At 57.1% G+C, this 19337-nt stretch overlaps 1 protein-coding gene across 2 annotated transcripts; it reads right to left on the minus strand.

Moving 5' to 3' along the window:
- Positions 1-2185: 2185 nt before the first annotated feature.
- LOC129063939 (sodium-dependent phosphate transport protein 3-like) lies at positions 2186-17895 on the minus strand. 2 transcript variants are annotated; one of them, XM_054565058.1, is made up of 12 exons: positions 17824-17895; positions 11854-11964; positions 10581-10792; positions 8805-9038; positions 8634-8721; positions 6511-6597; positions 5104-5222; positions 4817-4978; positions 4234-4366; positions 4002-4149; positions 3227-3317; positions 2186-2849 (listed from the first exon to the last, which is right to left on the minus strand). In XM_054565058.1, the coding sequence occupies exons 2-12, from the start codon at positions 11879-11881 to the stop codon at positions 2715-2717; spliced, it is 1437 nt and encodes a 478-aa protein (XP_054421033.1). In that variant the 5' UTR covers positions 11882-11964; positions 17824-17895; the 3' UTR covers positions 2186-2714. The 2 variants fall into 2 exon arrangements, with proteins under 2 accessions (XP_054421033.1, XP_054421032.1); XM_054565057.1 differs by lacking the exon at positions 17824-17895 and adding an exon at positions 14979-15199.
- Positions 17896-19337: the final 1442 nt, after the last annotated feature.

A 19337-nucleotide genomic window follows, 5' to 3' on the forward strand; every position in this document is an offset into this window, starting at 1 on the left:
TACTTGTCCTGTTGGCTCAGCATGCATTGGTAGAAGTGAGTCACGCGAACAGTGTCGATGGTAACGAGATGGAATTATAAACCTTCGCGTAGGTGGGAGGCGAGGATGCGCAGGCGCGCCCTCTGCGGCTCGTGCGGGTGGACGCGGGGTCGGGAGAGCTGGGCTGCTTGAGCCACGGCTGCGCCCTGCACCGTCCCACCAGGCCCTCCCACCACAAAGCCGGCAGCTCCGATCTGCTGCTTACCTCACGTGTGAGCACTTTTTTCTTTTTTCTTTCTTTCTTTTTTTTTTAATTCCAATGACTAAGTGTGTGTTGTTTATTCACTTCTTATGCGTGTCTAGTTTTGAGAGTGTGTTGTTACTTCCTTTTGTCTGTTATTGCTTATGTTGTTTTGTCTGCAGATTTAGCACAGGTTTTGTGGCCTCGCGACTGTCACTCGTGGTGGACCATCGGCGCTCCCGCTGTGGAAGGGCGCCAGGCGAGCCCATGGCAAACGGGGGTCGGTGTGAGGGCGTTCTCAGCGGCTGGAGGCGGGTGAAGCTCCCGCCCGAGAGACCGCACTTACGTCGTCTCTCGTCCCTCTTGAGAGAAGCCAGTGTAACGTTTCCTCGTATCCCTCCAGCAATTTTAAAAATATCTTTTCTTTTTAACAAAAAGTATTGCATGTTGCATTTAAAAAAATACATTAATGTGCCTATTTTTCTTCTTATCGCTATTTCAAATAAATTTGAGAAACAGGAAAAACTGCCCAGTAGCCATCAATCTAACACAACAAATATTTTCAATCATATGTATTTATTTCTCTGTTGGTTCTTTTTTATTCCACTTTTTTAAAAAAAATTTGATTGGCAATCCCAGTGCAGATAAAATTCAAGGCGAGTACTTTGAGATGCTGCTTTTTCTCTGTCACCAAACTTCGGGAGCACAGGGGGCTTCGCCGTTGTTTTCCGTTGTGTTCACCATTCACAGTGCTGTTCCGCATGTGCGCTTTGTGTCCGGCCCTTTGCTGAGACTGAAAAGGAAAGATGGTCACCGCCCCCTAGAAGGTGCCATTCAGGTGGAGCAGGAAAAGGCGCAGGACTTTACAGAAGGGGGCCAGGACTGGGCAGGGCGACTGCCTCCGCCTGGGAGTGTTTTTAAAGGCCCCTGGGAGGGCGGGGGGGGGGGGTCAGGGTGGGTTTGCACAAGAGTTTCCAGGTGGGAAGGCACGTATCTTGCAGGAGGGACATGGGAGACTGCTGGCTGGGGAATGGGGGAGGGACGGGGTGTATGTGGTGGCTTGTGCCAAGTCCTGGGGTTTGGTGCATTCCGGCGGCAGGTCCTCAGGACACGTGGGACGAGGACAGGCAAGAAGACACAAGTCTGGGAACAGGAGGCCAGCAAGGGGGGCAGGGAAGAGAAATGACAACACTGAGATCAAAGCGTGAGGAGGGGGAGGGTGGCGGATGCTGGGCAATCCTTCCCAAGGGCAGCGGGGCAGTGACCCGGGAAGCGCTGAGCCAGCAGCAGTGACACACTCGGCGCCACATCTCCTGGTGGAAAACAAAGCGTCAGGGGTGGAGGGAAGCCCAGGCACAGGGAAGGGTGCCTCAGCCAGGAGGCCGACAGGAGCTCCTCTCCGCTGGCTGGGTGAGCCCAGGTCCTCCCCTGCGGTTGCCCCAGACGTCTCAGGGCGCTGGGAGCTTCTCGCCTGCCTGGGGCAGCGGCGAGCGCGCCCGGAGCCCCTCGGCGCGGGCAGGCAACCCGGGAGCCAGGACGGACCAACGCCTGCGGGGGGTCGTGGTGCCCATGAGGACCTTAGGAAAACAGGGAGTTCCAATGGCCACTTTCGACCTTGAAGCGGACCTCTCTGGTGTGTGATTCGCCTCCTCCGTCTTGCCCCACAGGCCTTCGGTGTCCTCCCCGTGCCGATGGTCATCTCCTGTGCCCGCGCCTCTGCCACCTCCCTCCGGAGCTCAGTACGCGCCCACCTTGGGAAGTACCCCCACGGCCTGCACACTGCTCAGGGCACAAGCTCCGATTCCGCCTTCTCTCCCCGATGCCCAGGGAGCCCCGCCGTACCCTCTCCCCCTGGTGGTTCATCTCCTGGAATTTCACCAGGACACGGAGATCCCTGTTTTGCCTGATGGAAATAATCCTAACCCAAATAATTTAAAAACGGTCTATTTAATTTTAGCATGCGAGCTTTAATAGAATTTAACCATATAAATAAACATCCAAGTTTCACAGTATATAAAAATAATAAAAATGTTAATTCTTCGGATTACAGATTTCGAACCCCGCCCCGTGCGGAGCTCGGTAACACGGCTGCGGCTCTCAGGCGGTCCTCGCTGTGTCCGTAATCATCCCGTGGAAGTTCTTCTCAGTGATTAGTTTCACGTAGATTTTTATTCGCCTGGTACTTTCCAAAGAGGGAAGCTCAAAGGCAGCAGGAACTGGCGTTTCGAGCCTGTCCTGCAGCTGCCAGCCCTGGCTGAGCGCGAGGAACTCCGGGGAGTGTCGAAGTCAGCGGTGCCTGGGTGCTGGCCCAGACCGCGCACTTGGGGGCCCCTGGCGGGGCCCCCGGGTGCATGTGCGAGGCTCCCCGGAAAACTCCACACGCACCCCAGAGTCGGGAACTGCTGAGTCGGTGGCGGAGAATACAGAGGGAGATCGAAGTGAGAGGGGGCGGAGAGGTTGCCGGCCGGTCCCCGTCTGCTTGCGCTCCGCGTCCTCAGAGGCCGGCGAGGCTCCTGTCTTTGGCCCAGTCCTGGATGTCCGCCCGCCCGAACGCGAGGTAAAAAAGCAGCCCGCACACGTTGATGGCGGCAGACAGGAAGAAGACATTCCTCCACCCGGACACCGAATCCTGGGGACAAAGAGCGGAATTGCCAGTCTCAGCAGTGCCGTCCCCGCCGGCCCTCCAGACCCTCCGACTGGTGCGCGGCAGCGCTGACCGCAGGGAACGGAGGGGCCAACATGCGGTGACCGCCTACCTCAGGCTATCAGAGGAGGTTCCGCGAGCCTTGGAAACAAAACGACTCCCAAATGCACACTGGGTTCTGGGTTGGGATGGATTTTTCTTTAAAGTGAAATAAACTAACCTACCCTGGTTTTGTGGATTTGGGACCTCAGCATTCATGAAAATACCTCATTGTCGGTGCTTGCTGGTCCCCTCGGACACTGTGCGTCCCTGTGCCCGAAACAATACCTGCTGCTGGCACCTGGTCAGTAAGTGGGCCCCACCTGGCTGATGAGGAAGCCGGTGGCGGTGGAGGAGATGATCCCCGCGACGAGCCCGAACCCCCGCGCGACGCCCATGAGGAAGCTGGCGTACCTGCGGAGACGACGCCGGGCGGGTTTGCAGGCAGCCGCGTCCTTCTTAGGAAGACAGCTTTTCCGCAGCTCAGCTTGGACGCACTCCCGCTCCCACGGCGAAGCTGTGCTGCCTGGCGCTGCGTCTCCGTGAACTAAGACACCCAGGGCAGCGTCCCGAGCGCCACCCGGACACCGCCTGCTGCCGAGTCAGCCACTGGGGGCTGCTCCACCCTTCGGGCGCCCAGGCGCCCTGCAGCAGTTGGTGGGGTGGACAGAGCCCAGACTCGGGACAAGCTGCCTGGGCTTCAATCCTGGCTCTGTCTTTGGGTGGTGCTGGGCGTGTCGCCTGACCTCCTGAGCCTCAGCATTTGCCCCCCTGCTGCTTGGGTGCGGGGACAGCCGCCTTGTGTGGCTGTGAGGACCGCGTGTGCGGCCACGCGAGAAACCGCCGTGTCCCCTGAGGGTCCAGCTGTCGGTGAGCGTGTACGCTGGTGGGAGGGGAGGCTCCCAGTACCCGGGGGCCTTTCCCTGAACAGCAGCTCCGGCTCTGCTGCGGAGGCTGGGGGCGCTCTTGGTCTAAAAACGCCTCAGCTTATGGCCTCATGCTCACATTTCTAGTCATTTGTCACTATTCTGCCACTGTATTTTAAATGTCGTCAACGCGAGGGCCGGGAGGCAGGGAACTAGCAGGCGGGGACGTTACCTGGGGGCGATGTCCAAGCTGTTGACGATGAACCCCGCGTCACACAGGTTGCTGGTCCCAGGAATTAGTATCAGCAAAGCTATGGTGGCCGTGTGGCTGGAAGCCACGAAGGGCAGGGCCACGGCACAGAGGGACGGGAGGAGCAGCCCTGGACAGGAAGGAACCACGTCAGGACCCGCTCAGACCATGCGCAGAAAGGGGGCTGTCCCTGAGCCCACGCGCCTGTCCTCACCCAGGGATGAGAAGAGTTTTCGTACGGTGACCAATCTGAGGAGTTTCCTGGACAGAAGGAAATCGGCCAGCTGACCCCCCAGTATCGTGCACGTCGAGGCAGCGACAAAGGGCAGAGAGGATAAGACGCCGCTCTGGAGGGAAGACACGGATCCGGTGAGGACCGAGGGGCACAGGGCACCGATGTCACGGGCCACCGCCAGCCTGGCGCCCGGTGGTCCGAGCTGTGGTGAGGGGGTGAGCATCGCCGTCGGGGGCGGGGGGCGCACCGCCTCACGCTGTCTCCGGAGACAGTGATGCTCAGTCCTATGGGAACCTGAGGGATTAGGACTCGAGTGCGGCCGTGCAGCGCAGCGGCTAGGATCACACTCTGCAGCCGCTCTTCCCCGAGCAGCCACACTGCCCAGGCCAGCTGCCCCGTTGTCTGTCTTGCTGCTGCACCCTGCATGGGGACCTTTACGGCGCCTCTCCTAAGGCCGCTGTGAGGGTTAATGGTTGCAGACAAGGCCAGAATGGAACGGGAAGGGATGGAAATACTTCTCCCACGGCCACGATCATTTCACGTGGTGGTGAAGCGCACTCACCTCTCTGATGTTGACATGCAGCACAGAATGAATGTACGTCGGCAGGTACGTGATGATGATGGTGCAGAGCCAGAAATGGCTGAAAAACCCCATGAAAATGGCCCACAGTGGCAGGCAGCGGACCATGGCCTTTACGGGCACAGACCGTCGACAGGAAGTGGGCTGAAAGGAAGTAGCCAATCAGCGTGGGGGCGGGGGGGCTTTGAACAGGCCAGAGGGGCCCCTTCCGGGAGCCCCGCACCACCCTGCGGCCTCTGTGTGGCCCTAGGCAGAGGGGACCCCGGTACCTGCTGAGCCAGCGAGGACACGATGTGATCCTTCTCCCTGACGCTGATGCACGGGTGCCGCACGGGGTCATCGTAAATCACCGTGAACCACAGGAGACAGCACACACAGCCGATGCCGCCTGGAAGCCGGGACCCTGTTAGTCTGCAGGCAGCTTTGTGAACTGGGGGGGTTCCCTCTGACGTGCCCCCCCCCCAACACACCCAGTTCACGGTCACTCCATCTCGAGGACCTCAAGTGCCCACTTCTTTATGTCGATTCTTCTACGAATCTCCTTTTAACTAAAGCTCTCCCAGCACCGTCTCTGAAACAGAGGCTCGGCGGTCAGCCTTGAGCCCTCTGGAGACAGCAGGAGCGCGAGCGAGTGTCCCGTGGCCCAGTGGACTAATCCCTCCGAGGACTCGGCGCTCACAGTGCCACGTGCCATCAGCGGCAGATGTTAACTCACACCTTACTGTCTCGTTTTGGATGACCCGAATAGTCAGGACTGAGGAAGAGTGCCATCCAACGCACACGGAGTGGCCTGCATAAAATCTGCGTGGCGAGGAGCAGCCTCTAACACATTTGCAAAAGACCGTGCATGTGTGCCAAACAGCACACTGGCAACGGGTTTCCGGAAGAAATACTTCTTGATGGTCCTCGATTTGCATCCTTGGACCCAAGAGACCTGGGATCAGCATCGTTAATGAGAGAGCCGTCCGGGCCCGAACCACATTCAATGACACCATTCGGTTGTAACAACAGAAGAGAAACTCGAGTCATTGCTGAGACTGGTCATTGGAAGAAGGTTCTATGTTAAAAGATTGCGGGGACTCGTGTTCTTTAAATTCCCCCTAATGACTGGATCCATCCACTCTTTTATTTGTAACAGGTAAGTCAGGAGCTATGATGGTCTATGTTACGGAACGGATTCCGTGACCGGAGCATTTCACAGTCTAGTGGAGACAAAGAAGTTGAAATAGATAACCAGACACCAGCACGGCCTGGTGAGAAGAGGCGCACCGAGGGCAGGGCGGCTGACCGACAGGACCAGTCCCGGAAGTCCCACAGGAAGGTGCGTTCACATGGGGGTTCACCAGATCCCCCCCGTGGAGAACAGGCGAAGGGCATCTGGCAGAAAGAAGAATCGTCCTGAAATACGAGGCCGCTCTGACGGTGTAGGCACCAGCGCTGTGTCTCCGCCACGTGTAGGAGGCCCGGCACGGCAGACGGCGGTGGAGACTTTACAGAGCCGTCCTCGGTTTCTCCAAAGCCGGCGACACGCCGTGCCTGGCCAGACTAGAGCGAGAGAGCTACCAGCCCTCACAGTCTTCGTCGCCTTCCGTTTGACAGAGGACCCTTGCTGTCATGCGGGAAGAGTGTGGCTGAACGCTTGGGACAGGGACACATCGGGAGGGAAGGTGACTCACCAAAGATGTAGAAGATGAAAGGCCAGCCCAAGGCCTGTGAGATTAGTCCCCCCACACAGAGGATGATGAAGGACCCAAACGCTGCCCCTGAAGAGAGGAGGGAGAAAAACACCTATGAACGTCGCGAAGGCTGAGACCCAGGTGCCTCTCTCCCTGGACAGCGTCCCGACAGGGAGGTGGCAGACGTGTGATTGCTGGGTGACGAGAGTCTTACCCCTCAGATCTCCCCAATAAAGTCATGCAAAGGAAATGAGAACTAATAACAGTAACAGTAACAACAACAACGAGCCCCCAACACTTCAGCGGCTCCCTGACAGCGGCCGGACCGAATCCACACCCGCCTGTGTTTCCTCCTAACCAGCTATGTTCCGGTCCAGTGTTGGGGACGCACTGGAAAGGCAGCATGTTGGGGACAGACAAGGAAAGGCTCACAACTAAGTTACAGGCCCTGCTCCCAAGGTGGGGCCAGGCCAGTTGGAGAGAAAAGAGGGAACAAAGTTCACTGGCCCGAGTACAGATCCTGGAGTCTGAGCGTGATTTACATAGACCTGTGGTAAGAAACGCATTTTACACAGCGACGCAATACACACACAAACACAAAACGACACGCACGCACCCCTCGAACAAGTCTCAAGACTCAGAACTTAGCCTTACCATGCGCAATACACGCCCATTCCATTCTGTTCCATTCCATTCCATTCCATCCATTTCTAAATACTGGCTTTGACCACCTAACTGACTTTATGATCCTGCCAATGGGTCCCAATGTGAAGAGAGGATGCAAATTATAAGTGTAATAAACTACAATGCTCTCTGAAAGCAAACAGGGGGAGAACAGCGATGGCGGGCTTGGGAATTGTTTGCACAGCTAAGCCGGAGGGTGGCTGGCATTTGGTACTGGAAGCTGGAGGCACAGGGCTTTTCAGGAAACCCAGCAGAGCTCCGGAAGCTGAGCGCTGAGCGCTGCGGGTTGCCTGCGCGCACTGGGGCGTGATGGGGCGTGATGGGGCGGGCCCTTGGCAGCCTCCCGGAGCTGCCTGTGACCCGGCCAGCAGGAGGACCATCTGCCTCTGCGCTGGCGCTGGCAGGAGAGGAACAGGCTGAACATTGAGCGGCAGGGGAGCAGACAGGGCCAGCTGGGCTCTGGGGAGGGAGCGTGGCTTGGTGGGCGGAGGCGGCTGGAGGAGAGGCAGCTGGCAGAGCGGGCAGAGCAGCGGGACACACACACACTGAGGGGCCTGACTCTGCACCCGAGGGCCGCCTTGGAGTCAAAGTCGGCAGGGGGCGCCTATTCTATTCTCTGCTATTCTCTTCCATTCTCTTCCATTTCTAAATACTGGTTTTGACCACCTAACTGATTTTATGATCCTGCCAGTGGGTCTCAATGTGAACGGAAGAGAGGATGAAGAATATAAATGTAATAAACTACAATGAGCCTGGGGAGGCTGGAAGGCAGCCGGGTTCTGGCCTCCAAGGGCGCGCCCTCAGGGCGTCAGGCGGGCACGGCAGGGAGGAAGCGTCCCTTCTTAGTGAGATGCTGCACTTTGTCCAGCGTGGTGACAGGGCGCACTGTGTGTTGGGGTGGAAGGAGGGAGCCCACGGCAGGGGCTCAGACTGTGGTCCTACCTCCTGCCGCCTTTTGCCGGTGGCTGTGGGGCTACTCACGCTCTGCTTACTGCCACTCCTTCCTTTGTGAAGGGAAGTCAGACACAGTACGCACAGTGCACACGGGAGGGCTGTGAGGGTTTGCTCGAGCCCCCTCCTGAGATGTTTAAATTCTGCCTTCCAGCCTTTCTCTCCTTTCTGCTCTGAATTCCAACCTGAATTCTCACTTCTGTGTCATTGCTAAAGGGTGTTTATACTGTTACTTGATCTTTTCCCACTTACACAGTTGCTCCAAGCTCTACACTGGCTGCCCCCGCGATGCTTTGCCAGTCACAAGGGCCTCTCCGAGCCTCCGTGACTTCCAGCTCAGATGGATCTTCCTTGTCTGCTATGTAACCGTGTTGTTGAATTTGGGGGACGCCCTTTATCCCTCTCCCCCAAACCGTCCCACGTGTCACAGGGGCGACGTGGGAGGGTGAAGGGCAGGGCATGGCTGCGGCCCGCGGAGGAATCCCTACCTGACCCCGCGATGCTGGTGAGCTTGCTCCGCTCCAGCGGGGGCGCCCACTTCGCCCAAATGGTAAACTGACCCGTCCAGGCCATTCCCTGAAATGAGAATCGTGAAGCCCTTGGGTCGCGCGTGGGATGCGGGAAGCTGTCCCCGCCGCTGGGAGAAAGCACCTGGGTACCTGGGCCATGCCCTGGACTGTGCGAACCACGATCAGCAAAGCCACTCCGAGGTCGGCGGCCCACGGCGTGAGGAGGGTGAGCAGGGAGGAGATGAGCAAGCCGGCACCCAGCATCTGCTTCGCTCCGAATATCCCCGCCAGGTACCCGCTCGGGATCAGCGTCACGATGATCCCGTAGCTGATGGAGCTGAAGATGACGCCCTGGGTCGCAGGGCTCCACACGTACTCGGAGGTCTGGGGGGAAGGGAGTCTTTGCTGAGAAAGCCCGTGCCCCAGCCAGAGCTGCTGGGGTGGGGCAGGGCCCTGCAGCAAAATGTCAACGTCGGTTTTTCTCTACTTTTTATCCAGCGGAAATACTCCACCTTTTCCATTTACCCCATTAGACCCCGAATTCACTCCTTTCCCAGGGAGAAACAGCAGAGGAAGTGAAAGAGAAAACAGACAAAGGAACGATTCTGCCCACAGATGGTAGGGAGATGAAAATGGAGAGCAGACAGAGGGAGGGTTCATCTGCGAGGGAGCCTCCTTCAACTATTTTGCATCTGGTCAAAGTCAGGTGACATGTTGACTCTCATTTCAAAGAGGGAGGGAGCCGCAGCTTTCCTGAGCTCTCGTGGAAATCAGTGCCTACAATCAGGTTTAGGAGCGATCCTCTGTCTTGCAGGGCGGACTTCCTAACACTGGTTTTATGTATTAACAAGGTCACATGCTGTTTGGGTAGCCCACTACATAAGAAGTCATCACGTTATAAATTGAAGGAAAGAGCCAAAAGGTGTGAAATATATTTCATCCACTTAAATAACGCAGGCTCTGTGATCTGTGTCAGAATTCCCGTTGGAGGATGAATTTCAGTGGCACAGGGACTTGGAGAGGAGGGAAGGACACTTTGTTTGGGACGGTCCCAGGAAGGCAGCAGTATTTGAACTATCCTTTGAAGAATGACTACGGTTTGTATTTTTTTAAAAAAGGGAAAATTTACTCCCATTGAAGGACACAGAAAAGCAGGCTTCCAGCGTTTGAAGTGCGACCAAAGGATCAGAAGTGGACTTTCCTGTGGCGCAGGGGACCGTGCTGAGAAGTGGTCCGCGCTCCAAGGAGCGCAGCGCGACTCGGGCAACGGGCAGGCCTCCCGATTCTCGAGCCCCGGGGGGCGGAGTGGGATGACTGGGAGGGAGGGGGTCGTGAATAAGCTGGGCCCGGGGAACGAGCTCATGAAATACGAGGGTGGCAAGACGTTACAGCTAGTGCAGAGGAGAATTCAAAGGACCACAGAAAGTAACGCTGGAAAATATTTTAAGTGCATGGCAAAACCGGCCCATTCAGCTGAGGGGCAAATGCGGAAGTGTCGCTGGTTTTCCACAGGACAGACTCAGCCGCAGAGCTTGGCACAGAGCCCTCGGCGTCACCATCTGTCAGTGCAATTTAGAGCGTAAAGCGACCGGAAGACACACAAAGGTGCGGCCCCACGCGGAGTCGGGCGGAAGGATGCGCTTAGACGGGCCTACATTTTCCTGGAGGACGCACCGCAATTTGTTCCTTTTTAGAAGCTTTCACATTTTTTTGCCTGTATTCCTCCATCTTGTAATTATAAGGACCTCAGTGACAGATTATTTTTTATCATAGAGTTCATCCAGGGCTCAGAGAAAGATAATTTCAGTTCCGAAAAGTTTGTTATCGAACATTCACACTTCTCCGTCCACGGAACGGCCGTCAGGGTCCCCCCTCCCCCTGGCGACCACCCCACCCTCCCGACCGGGGCCTCCCCCTGGTGCTCACCTCTGCGCCGAGCTCCTGGCGGGCCCTGCCCGCGTCCTTGAGCGCGTCCGCCCGAGGCCCGTCCGCAGAGGCGTTGGCTGCAGCCGGCTGCTGAGTGCCGTTGACCATAGCGATGACGGCGATGCTCAGACTCACGCGCTGCGTGATCATGGCGAAGTTCGACAGGTGCATGACCACGGCCAGGCCGCAGCGCAAGGAGCAGAGGTGCGGGCCTGGGGGAGGGCGGGAGGGCGCAGGGAGGCCAGATGAGCTGCGCCTCCCACTGAGAGCGCGGCAGTCCTGCGCCCGCCCCGGTGCCCGAGACCGCCGCCCTCCTGAGTCCCCGTCTGCAGTTGGCGTCAGGCCGGTGAATCTCGGGCCTTATAATCGAGTGAAACAACAAAGGGAAGCAGACGATAAACACAGGAATGGCTCAGTGAAGGCATTATGTCACATGGAGTGACCCCAGGGGAGATGGCAGAGCGGGACACGGAACACTTCTCCCAGTGGCAGGCCCGGGGTCCCGTCCGGTGTGCCTACCCGTTGACCAAAAATGTTGGCAGTTTATACTAGGCAGCTGCCTTTGAATGGAGCTAATCAAACACCCAGGACCTTCTTTTAAAGTTTCTGAGGACGGAGCGGAACTGAGCACTTCCACTAAATCTAGTGTAACGTTCACCTGGACTTGCCTTCGCATGTGTTCAGCTTTTTCAGAAAATTAACGTGGAGAACCATCTCCACCGAGTTTGTCGGTGACAAGGTGCTGGAGGAGCATTCAGTATGTTACAAGAGCAATGTTATTTTTTTTAAGTCTCATGACGTGGAACAAGGGGCCGCTATTGAAGGTTTCCCTGTGAATTTAGGGGGTTGGCGGGGAGAGAGAGAGAGAGAGAATTTGTATATTTGGAGAACTTGGACTAAGGAGAAGCAGGCGAGAAACTATGAGGAAAGAGATGAAAGTATGATGAAAGAAACCCCTTGACCGGCCAGCTGGCTCAGGGATGGATACAAAAGAATCACTTCCTGCGGACTGGAGCCTCCCAAGCTCAGGGGCAGAGCTCCCTACCCAGCGGGGACTGCAGCGCAGCCTGGGGTCATCCCTTCCCCCGTCCCAGGGTTCACTGGTCGCTGGCTTGGTTTCTGATGGGTGACTCAGCAGGGCTCCAAGGCCGGAGCAGCAGGTGGTGGGGCGGGGGCGGGGCCGACCCCCTGCCGGGGAGCAGGGACTGGAATGAGTCCCGGCGCCGCCTCTGCTCCTCCGCCAGGCAGCTGCAGACAAGGCAGGCGGCTGTACCTTTCCTGGGGGACGGTTTCTCGTCCATGTGGCTCCTCTGGGAAGTGTCACCGCGCGTGGAGGCAGAGGTTCCCTCAGCCCCGAATCTCTGTCACCACGACAGGCCTTGATCTATGGGAGAAAAACAATGCAGAGCACAGCGCGCGGGTCACTTTCTGTGCTTATTAAAGTTATTGCACATAAATTTAACAAGACCCACCCATGCCCAGAGGGGAGTTGATAGCCTACAGCCTTCGAGAGAAGAGGTGTAAGGAAGGGCACAGGTGAAGCATTTTGCCCCCAAATCCTGTTTGCAGTATTAGCTGTCGCCACGTAACATTAGAGAGACGTGAACCTGACAATAAGGTCTGTGAGTCCATATTCACAGATGGTCATTATGGGCTTTATTAAAATAATGCTCTCGGTAGCATATGGAGATGACTCTGCCCTTGTGTGCCACGCAGGCGCTGAGCCTGTGTTTCCACATGAACATCCATCCCCGGGGAGACCCAGACTCGCGCAGTGGCCACATCATGCTTCATGATTTTCTGCATTTACCAAGTGTTCTTTTTGCACACTTAGTCGTACACATACTCCGAAGCGGCTGAGTGCCTTGGAAGAACAGTAATTAGGCTTCGTTACCATGGTCAGCATAGATTCCCGCTTGCCGTGTGTGTCTGGAATCCGGGGAGTAAGATCTCCCCACTCAAGCTTTGAAGTTTTGTGTTTTGATTCCGATGAACCCAAACAGATGCCCACTCGCTAACGAGACCAGGCCGGAACCAGGGAGCTTGGCGCTGGTCTTGCCTGGAAGGCGCTTGGTCCTCCAGGCCCCAGGGGAAGCTGGTCAGCCCACCCCTTGCACCGGGATCCTGGCTGAGCAACTGGAAAGACGCCTGGCGGACCTGGACTCAGACCGTTTTCACGTCCCTTGTTCTGTTAGGTCGCAGACGTGGCGGAAGGCAGCTCTCGGCCTGGGCCTGCAGCCACAGAAACGTGCACTTTGTAAAGCTTTCCCACCGCCCTCTGCACATCTGCACGCCGAGCTTGGCAGCTGAAGGGACTCAGCAGGTCTCCGGCCAGCGCTCACTCCGCCCACGGGAAGGCTGCTGGGCACCAGCTCAGACAAGCGCCCGGGGCTGCAGCGCCGACTGAGCCTGCACGGGCCTCCCAGCGCCCGGCCTGGCTCCCCTGCCACCATGGCTTCTGCTCCGTGTGCGCGCTTGCAGCACAGGCGTGTTGTGAGCCCATAGGTAGCTTCACTCTGAGGTATTCTACACAGGAAGGGACAGCATTTTAAACTGTTTCAGTGTAGGAGGAAATTTCACGATGAAACTACTTTCAAGCTGAGCTTTTTGAATTCTGAAAAAAGTTAAAATGGCAACTCCTCTTTCTTGCTTTCTTGGTTAGCGAAATTGCATCACACGCCATCCCATCTGCTCCCTTTCCCCTCCCATCGGCTGCCGCCCTCGCTTTCGCTTTTATGGTGTCAAACGCCCCTTTGAATTCTGTCGCCGCGGCTAATTTGGCTTGTTGATTCCGTTTCCTTTGGATGAGACCAGTACAGTAAGTGGGCGGACATCCCCGACCATCCAAACCAGGGTCTTTCTGCGAGGCAGCAGGTTTTCCCAGAATAATCGGAGAAGGGCGAACTTGTGGGGTCTGCGTGCCGCCCTGACTGAGGCGCGCGCACACAGCGGGGCGAGGCTTGCCCGCGGCAAACGTGGCCCCGGACGGCCCGCTCCGCAGGGACACCTGCCCCGCAGGGACGCTTGCGGAACACAGAGGACCCCGCAGCCACGGCTGTGAGAGGACAGGGAAAAAATGGGAGTGAAATTAAGGTAAAGGAAAATTCCTTATTAGAAAAGTCTTTTGATGCGATAAAGAGTTGCATTTGATGTGAAATTCATAATCTAGACATACCGTTTGTGCACAAATAAGATTCGTTCTCCTCCCTGTGGCCTCGCACACATGATTTTTCTATTACGGTCTTTCTCTTGCCCTTGGGCCCCCCAGGAGTCAGCCTGCCTTGCGTCACCCCTGTGAGTGAGTCCCCGGTCTGTCACCCTTGTGAGTGAGTCCCTGGTCCATGCAGAGTAAACATCAATGGGGTTGAAAGAGCCCGAGCCTGCACTTCAAAGGGCCCGGTCTCTGCTATTCTGGGAACGAGGTCAGAGAAAACCAGAGCAGGTTCCGTAAGCTCCCAGGCTTTACCTGTTTACAGGAAAAACGGGGGCGGGGGGGTGCCCTGCCTAGGACTGCGGGGACGGGGAAGCAGAGGCGCGCGGCCTGCCTCCTCCCGTCTTACATGTGAAATGTGACTGACAGTAACAGCCACAGTGACAATAGTCACAGTGTTGGCTTCTCTCGGAGCACAAAATAGAGGCTTACGGCAAACAGAGTTCCATCAAAAGGCTTCTGGTCATTACATTGGTGTTCAACTTTTAAAATTGGGTTCCTGTGGACTGGAACCCACGCAAGGGAGGAGGAAGGGACGCACGTGACTCAAACACCAGAGAATGCGGGAAGATGGGACGTTGTCCATGTTAGTGGGCCTGCCTGCCTCTCAGGAGATCGGTGGCTCTTTCGGCGGCTTGTTTATGCCCCCTATGGTTTCGTTTATGAATTTAAACACGGAACAAAGGGCCCTCAGCGCGCGCCATGGGTGATCCTAGAAGGCAGGGCTGTGCCAAACAGAAGGTGCAGCGGGGCGCTGCCCGTGGGCGCCCACAGACCAGCTCCTCAGGGACCCCCTCCTGGGACCGCCTCGGCCCCGCCACCCCGGCCCCGGGCGAGCCCCGCTGTGCCGTCTGCTGGGTGCCTCCTGCCGGCGCCCCTGCCAGGCGCCTTCTACATGCACCCCGTCCCCTGGCCTGCACTGCTACGCACAGCTTGGCGCGCGTTCTCCTTTGCTTGAGAGACAACTCCAAACCCACCGAGACATCTGAAGACTCTTCTGTCGCAGTCACGTTCCCCAATCCCGAGCCTCGGTAGCTCAGATCCTGTGTTTTAATCCACAGTCTGCCCACTGCGGCACGGTGTCCCAGGGGCCACCCAGAACCCTCAGGGCAGCCACCGTGGTCCCCAGTGTCCCTGGCACTGTTGGCCCCCAAGCCCTGCTCGAGGGTCTTGAGTGAATCGATTACCTCTTTTTAGAAAGACTTCATGTCGGACCCAGAAACCATTCCCAGGCGGGGGTCCTTAGGCTGCCGTCCGGGCTCCTTCCCTGGACCCGCCCCCTCCCGCTGACGATCTCAGGTCCATTCGCAGTTATCGTCCGACCCAGAGAGGAGAGAGCCACGACCCTTCACCATGAAACCCGTCCCCGGGCCCTCGCGCCGAGGCCGCCTCGAGGTGCTGTCCGTCCTTCTCCCCTTTCAAAGGCTCCTGTAGTTTCGCAAAGGCAAACAAGGGCCACGTGGCAGGCAGGCAGCAACGGGTTGGAGGGCCGAGCCGGGCTCTGCGGCTTAATATTTAACCTCCCTCTCACGGGCTCGTGTCTGGAGTGCGTGGCTCGGAAGATGGCTCCACATCCGTCTGCTCTGAGCTGTGCGCACAGCCGGAAAGGGCGACGGGGCTCTCCTGCAGGGTGGTGAGCTGCGGGCTGGCGAGGCCAGGCCACCTTCGCGTCCTCGCGTTCCCAGCGGCCCTGGGACCAGTCACGTAGCCTCTTTGGACGGGTATCCCCATCGGCACAGAGGGCTATGATGCTGGACTCATGGGGTCGTTGGCAAATTAAATGGGGTGCCCGTGCTGACTGCAGGGGGTCTCCCCCAGTGAGAAACCCCCTCAGAAGGCTCCGTGCAGCCAGCGTGTCTCTCCTAGGAAACGGGCACTTGGGCAACTGTACTCTCTCCCCAGGAGGCTTCCCCCCACCGAACCCCGCCTCCGCTGGACACTTGATTCCTGAACTTGCGTCCAATTTGCGACTCTTAAAGTGTGGACTGTGGTTGCTGCTGGGCTTTCCCACCTCGACTCTCGATCCTTGTAAAGCCCGGCCGGCCAGCCGGCCCTTCCGGCTTTATTCACTTCAAACTGCCCTGGCGGAGTTTCCCAGTCCCGGTCAGTCCCGCCACGCCCCACCCAGCACCTTCGTTTAGCTTCTCGGTTCCTCTGCATTAGTCTCTGTTGCTGCTGTGATAAATGAGCGCGGACTTACTGGCTTTACACGTTTTTGCAGTTCTGCAGGTCAGCGGCTACGGGCGAAGGTGCTGGCAGCCCACGCCCTCCCTGGAGGTGCGAGTGGAGATGCCCGGCCCCCTCTAGCCCCGAGGTGCCTGCTCTCCTGGGCTCGCGGCCCCTTTGGTTACCCTCAGCCCTTTCCTTGCGCTGTGAGCCTCCTGCCCCGCTCCTTATCCCTGTAATTATATTGGGCTCCCTCAGGAAGTCCAGCACAGTCTTCCCATCTCAAAGTCCTTAACATAGTCCCATAGGTCACTTGCCCCTGCACCAGGTTCCCCGGGTCAGGGCGTGGGGCCCACACCCTCCCCTTTTGAGGAGCGAGTAAGCGGGGAGACTTGAAGCTACATCGCCTTCCTTGCTCCACATGTAAACCCTGGTTATTACTTATCAGAAAGTCCCACGCGCCTGATCAGCCAAGGACAGTAGCTAAAAAGAGGACAACGGAGGACGATCTTTGCCTCGTCCGCCCAGAAGGTGTGGCACTTTCTAGTTTGCAGGAAGGCGCAGCATGACCACGCAGGGGCCCTGGTAGGAGAAGGAGCCAAGGGTGGACCCCCAGAAGGGCGCCGTGGGCGGCAGGGAGAGTCACGCCCTCTCTGTTCTTCAGCGGGTGACGTTCGTGTAACGAGCACAACTCTGCGCCTGGATTCTGCGCGCCCCTGCAGGCCCCCCCGTGGCCTGAGAGTCGCTGTGCCCGTGGCTCTGAGCGCGGGATCTGGCCTTGTGTGTGTGCTCCACACACACGAGTCTGCTGAGCGGGTGGATGGGGGGCCGGGGTCACACGCCACCGGGAGCTGCCATTCCTGGGGCCGGTCCGAGCGCCTCGGGCCCGTCATGATGCTTACAACTCAGTGAGCTATGCACTGAGAGAACGCACGTCTGTAACATAAATACCGAGCGGAATGTAGCCCAAAAGGTCAGAGATTCTTTAAAAAATTAGGTCTCTCTGGGCTGGTCTTAACAGCTCTTTCCAGTCAGAGTAGTTCAATTCCACTCTTGTTGTTGTTGTTGTTGTTGTTGTTGAGAATTTACTGTGTCCCAGATGGGGCGCTAGCTTCAGAGAACAGCCGTTTGCCTCAGACCTGACCCCTGACTCCCCGAGTGCAGAGTCCACAGAGCGGACGGCACCCAGAGATCGGAAAGTGGCGGCAGCAAACAGCTCAATGAGGCCCCCGCCACGATGGGGGTGCCAGAGGGAGGCGTCCGCGGGAAGCGGGGCTGTGGCCTGTCCTCACCGGTGGTGGGAAGGATGGGGTGCCGTGGGGAGAGACCTTCCCAGAGGAGCAGAGCCTTGCGTGGGGATGAGGGCTGTTCAGCAGGAGAGCGGGTAAAGCACACACTGTGCGAAGGGAGTTTGGTGAACTGACCAGGGGTGTGAGAAGCATGAAAAAAAACCCCAATTGCTTTTCGCAATAGCAGAGGTAACCAGTCAGGAACGGAAAGCACGGTTTTTTATTGTTCTCTAGCAATGGCTGGGGAACTGGTAAGTTGGTTAAAAAAACAAACAAACCTATAGAACTAAACAAAAACCCAACACATTTAACCTATTCACATAGAATTGTGTGTGTGTAAATGCACATTTATCTTGCGTGCATTTGTAGACATGCACATACATGTATGTATACATGTATACATACAGACACACACACAGACATGTGAGACCTCCGGCCCCCCCAGCCCACTGAGACCATTAGCACCGCGAGCAATTCACATGCACAATACATTCAAGAAGGGCTGTCTTAGGGCAGCGGAGGAACACGTCGAGGAATTTTCTCAGCACGCAGAACAGAAAGACAAAGAAAACCGTACCTGAAAACGCTCTTAAGAGTCAGAGGTTGTAGACAGAGGGTTCTGTCTGTCCCTCCAGCAGCCCGATCCAGAGAGCAGAGTAGAAATATTTGAAGAGATAACTGCTGAGCTTTTTTTGGAATCAACAAAGACATCGATTTTTCAACTCCCGAGCGCACTGCACGTCCTGGGCAGAGCAGACAGGGGCGGCCCGTGCCTCTTCTGGGCTCTGGCTTCCGGTTGAGGCTCTTCTCCATCGTCCCACCTGCTGTGCGGATGCAAAGTTGTTCCTTTTGTGGAGAAAATGTTACCTTTGCGTGGTAAACTTTAAGAGTATCTTAAAATTCTAGCGGAAGCTGCACTTGACCTTGGGGTGGGCCTTCTTTGCCTCTTCCTGCCGTTCAGGGTCTGACCCCCAGGGCTGGGGCTAGAATGGAAACTGGCCCTGGTCCCTTCCCTGTGGTGCCTGGCGCGTCAGAGCTAGAGGCCCACCCAGAGCCCCAAGCCTCGTAGAAATACCTTGTGTTCTCGTCCGCGGATCCCCTTGGAAATTCTTCTCTGGGGACGGAGGGCAACGTTTGGTGCCTGCTCGAGGACTGGGGATCTCGGGCCGGCACGACCTTCATTTACCACTGTCGTTCTGCTTCCATGCCACTTTGCAGCCAGATGCGCGGTGCTTTCCGGTGCCCGGTGACATGAGCTCTGCGGTTCAGCTCGACTTAGTCCCCACGCTGCAGGGCCGCCGCGGCCCACTGCTTGGGGACAGAAACCTAGTTCCGTTCTGGAGTTTCTGCTTAGGGGTGTGTTCGCAGAGGCATGTCCTCGCGTTCAATCCTCCAACCAGACCACCCGCGGAGGCTGTGCTTCTAAAGGTATAAACCTGATCAAGCCCGCGCCTGCTTATGACGTTTGAACAAACCCCGGTCACTTCTTTCCCCGACTAGATTATCTGTAACTACAGAGTAGTTCTGGCATGTACACAGGCTCCTCCTCAGATCTCTAGGTTTTTCTTTTTAAAATTCATGCACATTGTGTATATGACTGAATGGGATAAAAACAAACAACATGTTCCCCAACTGCTGTGTGAAATCGACACTTCAGAAAAACGGTTTGCCATTTCCCGGGGGCCTGGCGCGCTGCGTGTGTCCAGACGCCTGTGCTGACGAAGTGCCGGACCCGCAGCCGAAGGTCATGCTCCTGGGTGTTACGTAAGTGGCTTCGTGGCCTGCTCTTGCTGACCCCTCACCCAGATTCCCCGCTGTTCCCTGGCTTGGAATTTTGTTTCTTTAAAAATTTTTTTAAAATATTGATTTGAGAGAGAGAGAGAGACAGCTATTTGCGAGACCCGGGCTCCTCCCCCAGTGGGCACCGGGCCACCAAGGCAGGCCCGGAAGATGCCTCTGGGCCTGGCTCCAGGCCTGGGGCGGAAGCAGGGGAGGGGGTGGCCCCACGCACTTCTTCCTCTCTGGGTCCTCTCCCACCCCCGTCTCCAGGCAACGCCGCAGCCATAAGTCTCCGTGAGGTGAAACTTCATC

This window comes from Pteronotus mesoamericanus, unplaced genomic scaffold (assembly GCF_021234165.1).
Source record: "Pteronotus mesoamericanus isolate MK-2021 breed Mesoamerican mustached bat unplaced genomic scaffold, CSHL_Meso_final scaffold_99, whole genome shotgun sequence".
Lineage (NCBI taxonomy): Eukaryota > Metazoa > Chordata > Mammalia > Chiroptera > Mormoopidae > Pteronotus > Pteronotus mesoamericanus.

What these genes read in the sequence shown, in the direction of transcription:
- LOC129063939 (XM_054565058.1), bottom strand. Translation starts at nt 11,881, where the DNA reads ATGGACGAGAAACCGTCCCCCAGGAAAG. An exon ending in TGCATGTCAACATCAGAGAG is followed by an intron (nt 4,367 to 4,816) that starts GTGAGTGCGCTT and finishes TCTTCCCTCCAG; the next exon opens with AGCGGCGTCTTATCCTCTCT. An exon ending in AGCTTGGACATCGCCCCCAG is followed by an intron (nt 3,318 to 4,001) that starts GTAACGTCCCCG and finishes TCGTCTCCGCAG; the next exon opens with GTACGCCAGCTTCCTCATGG.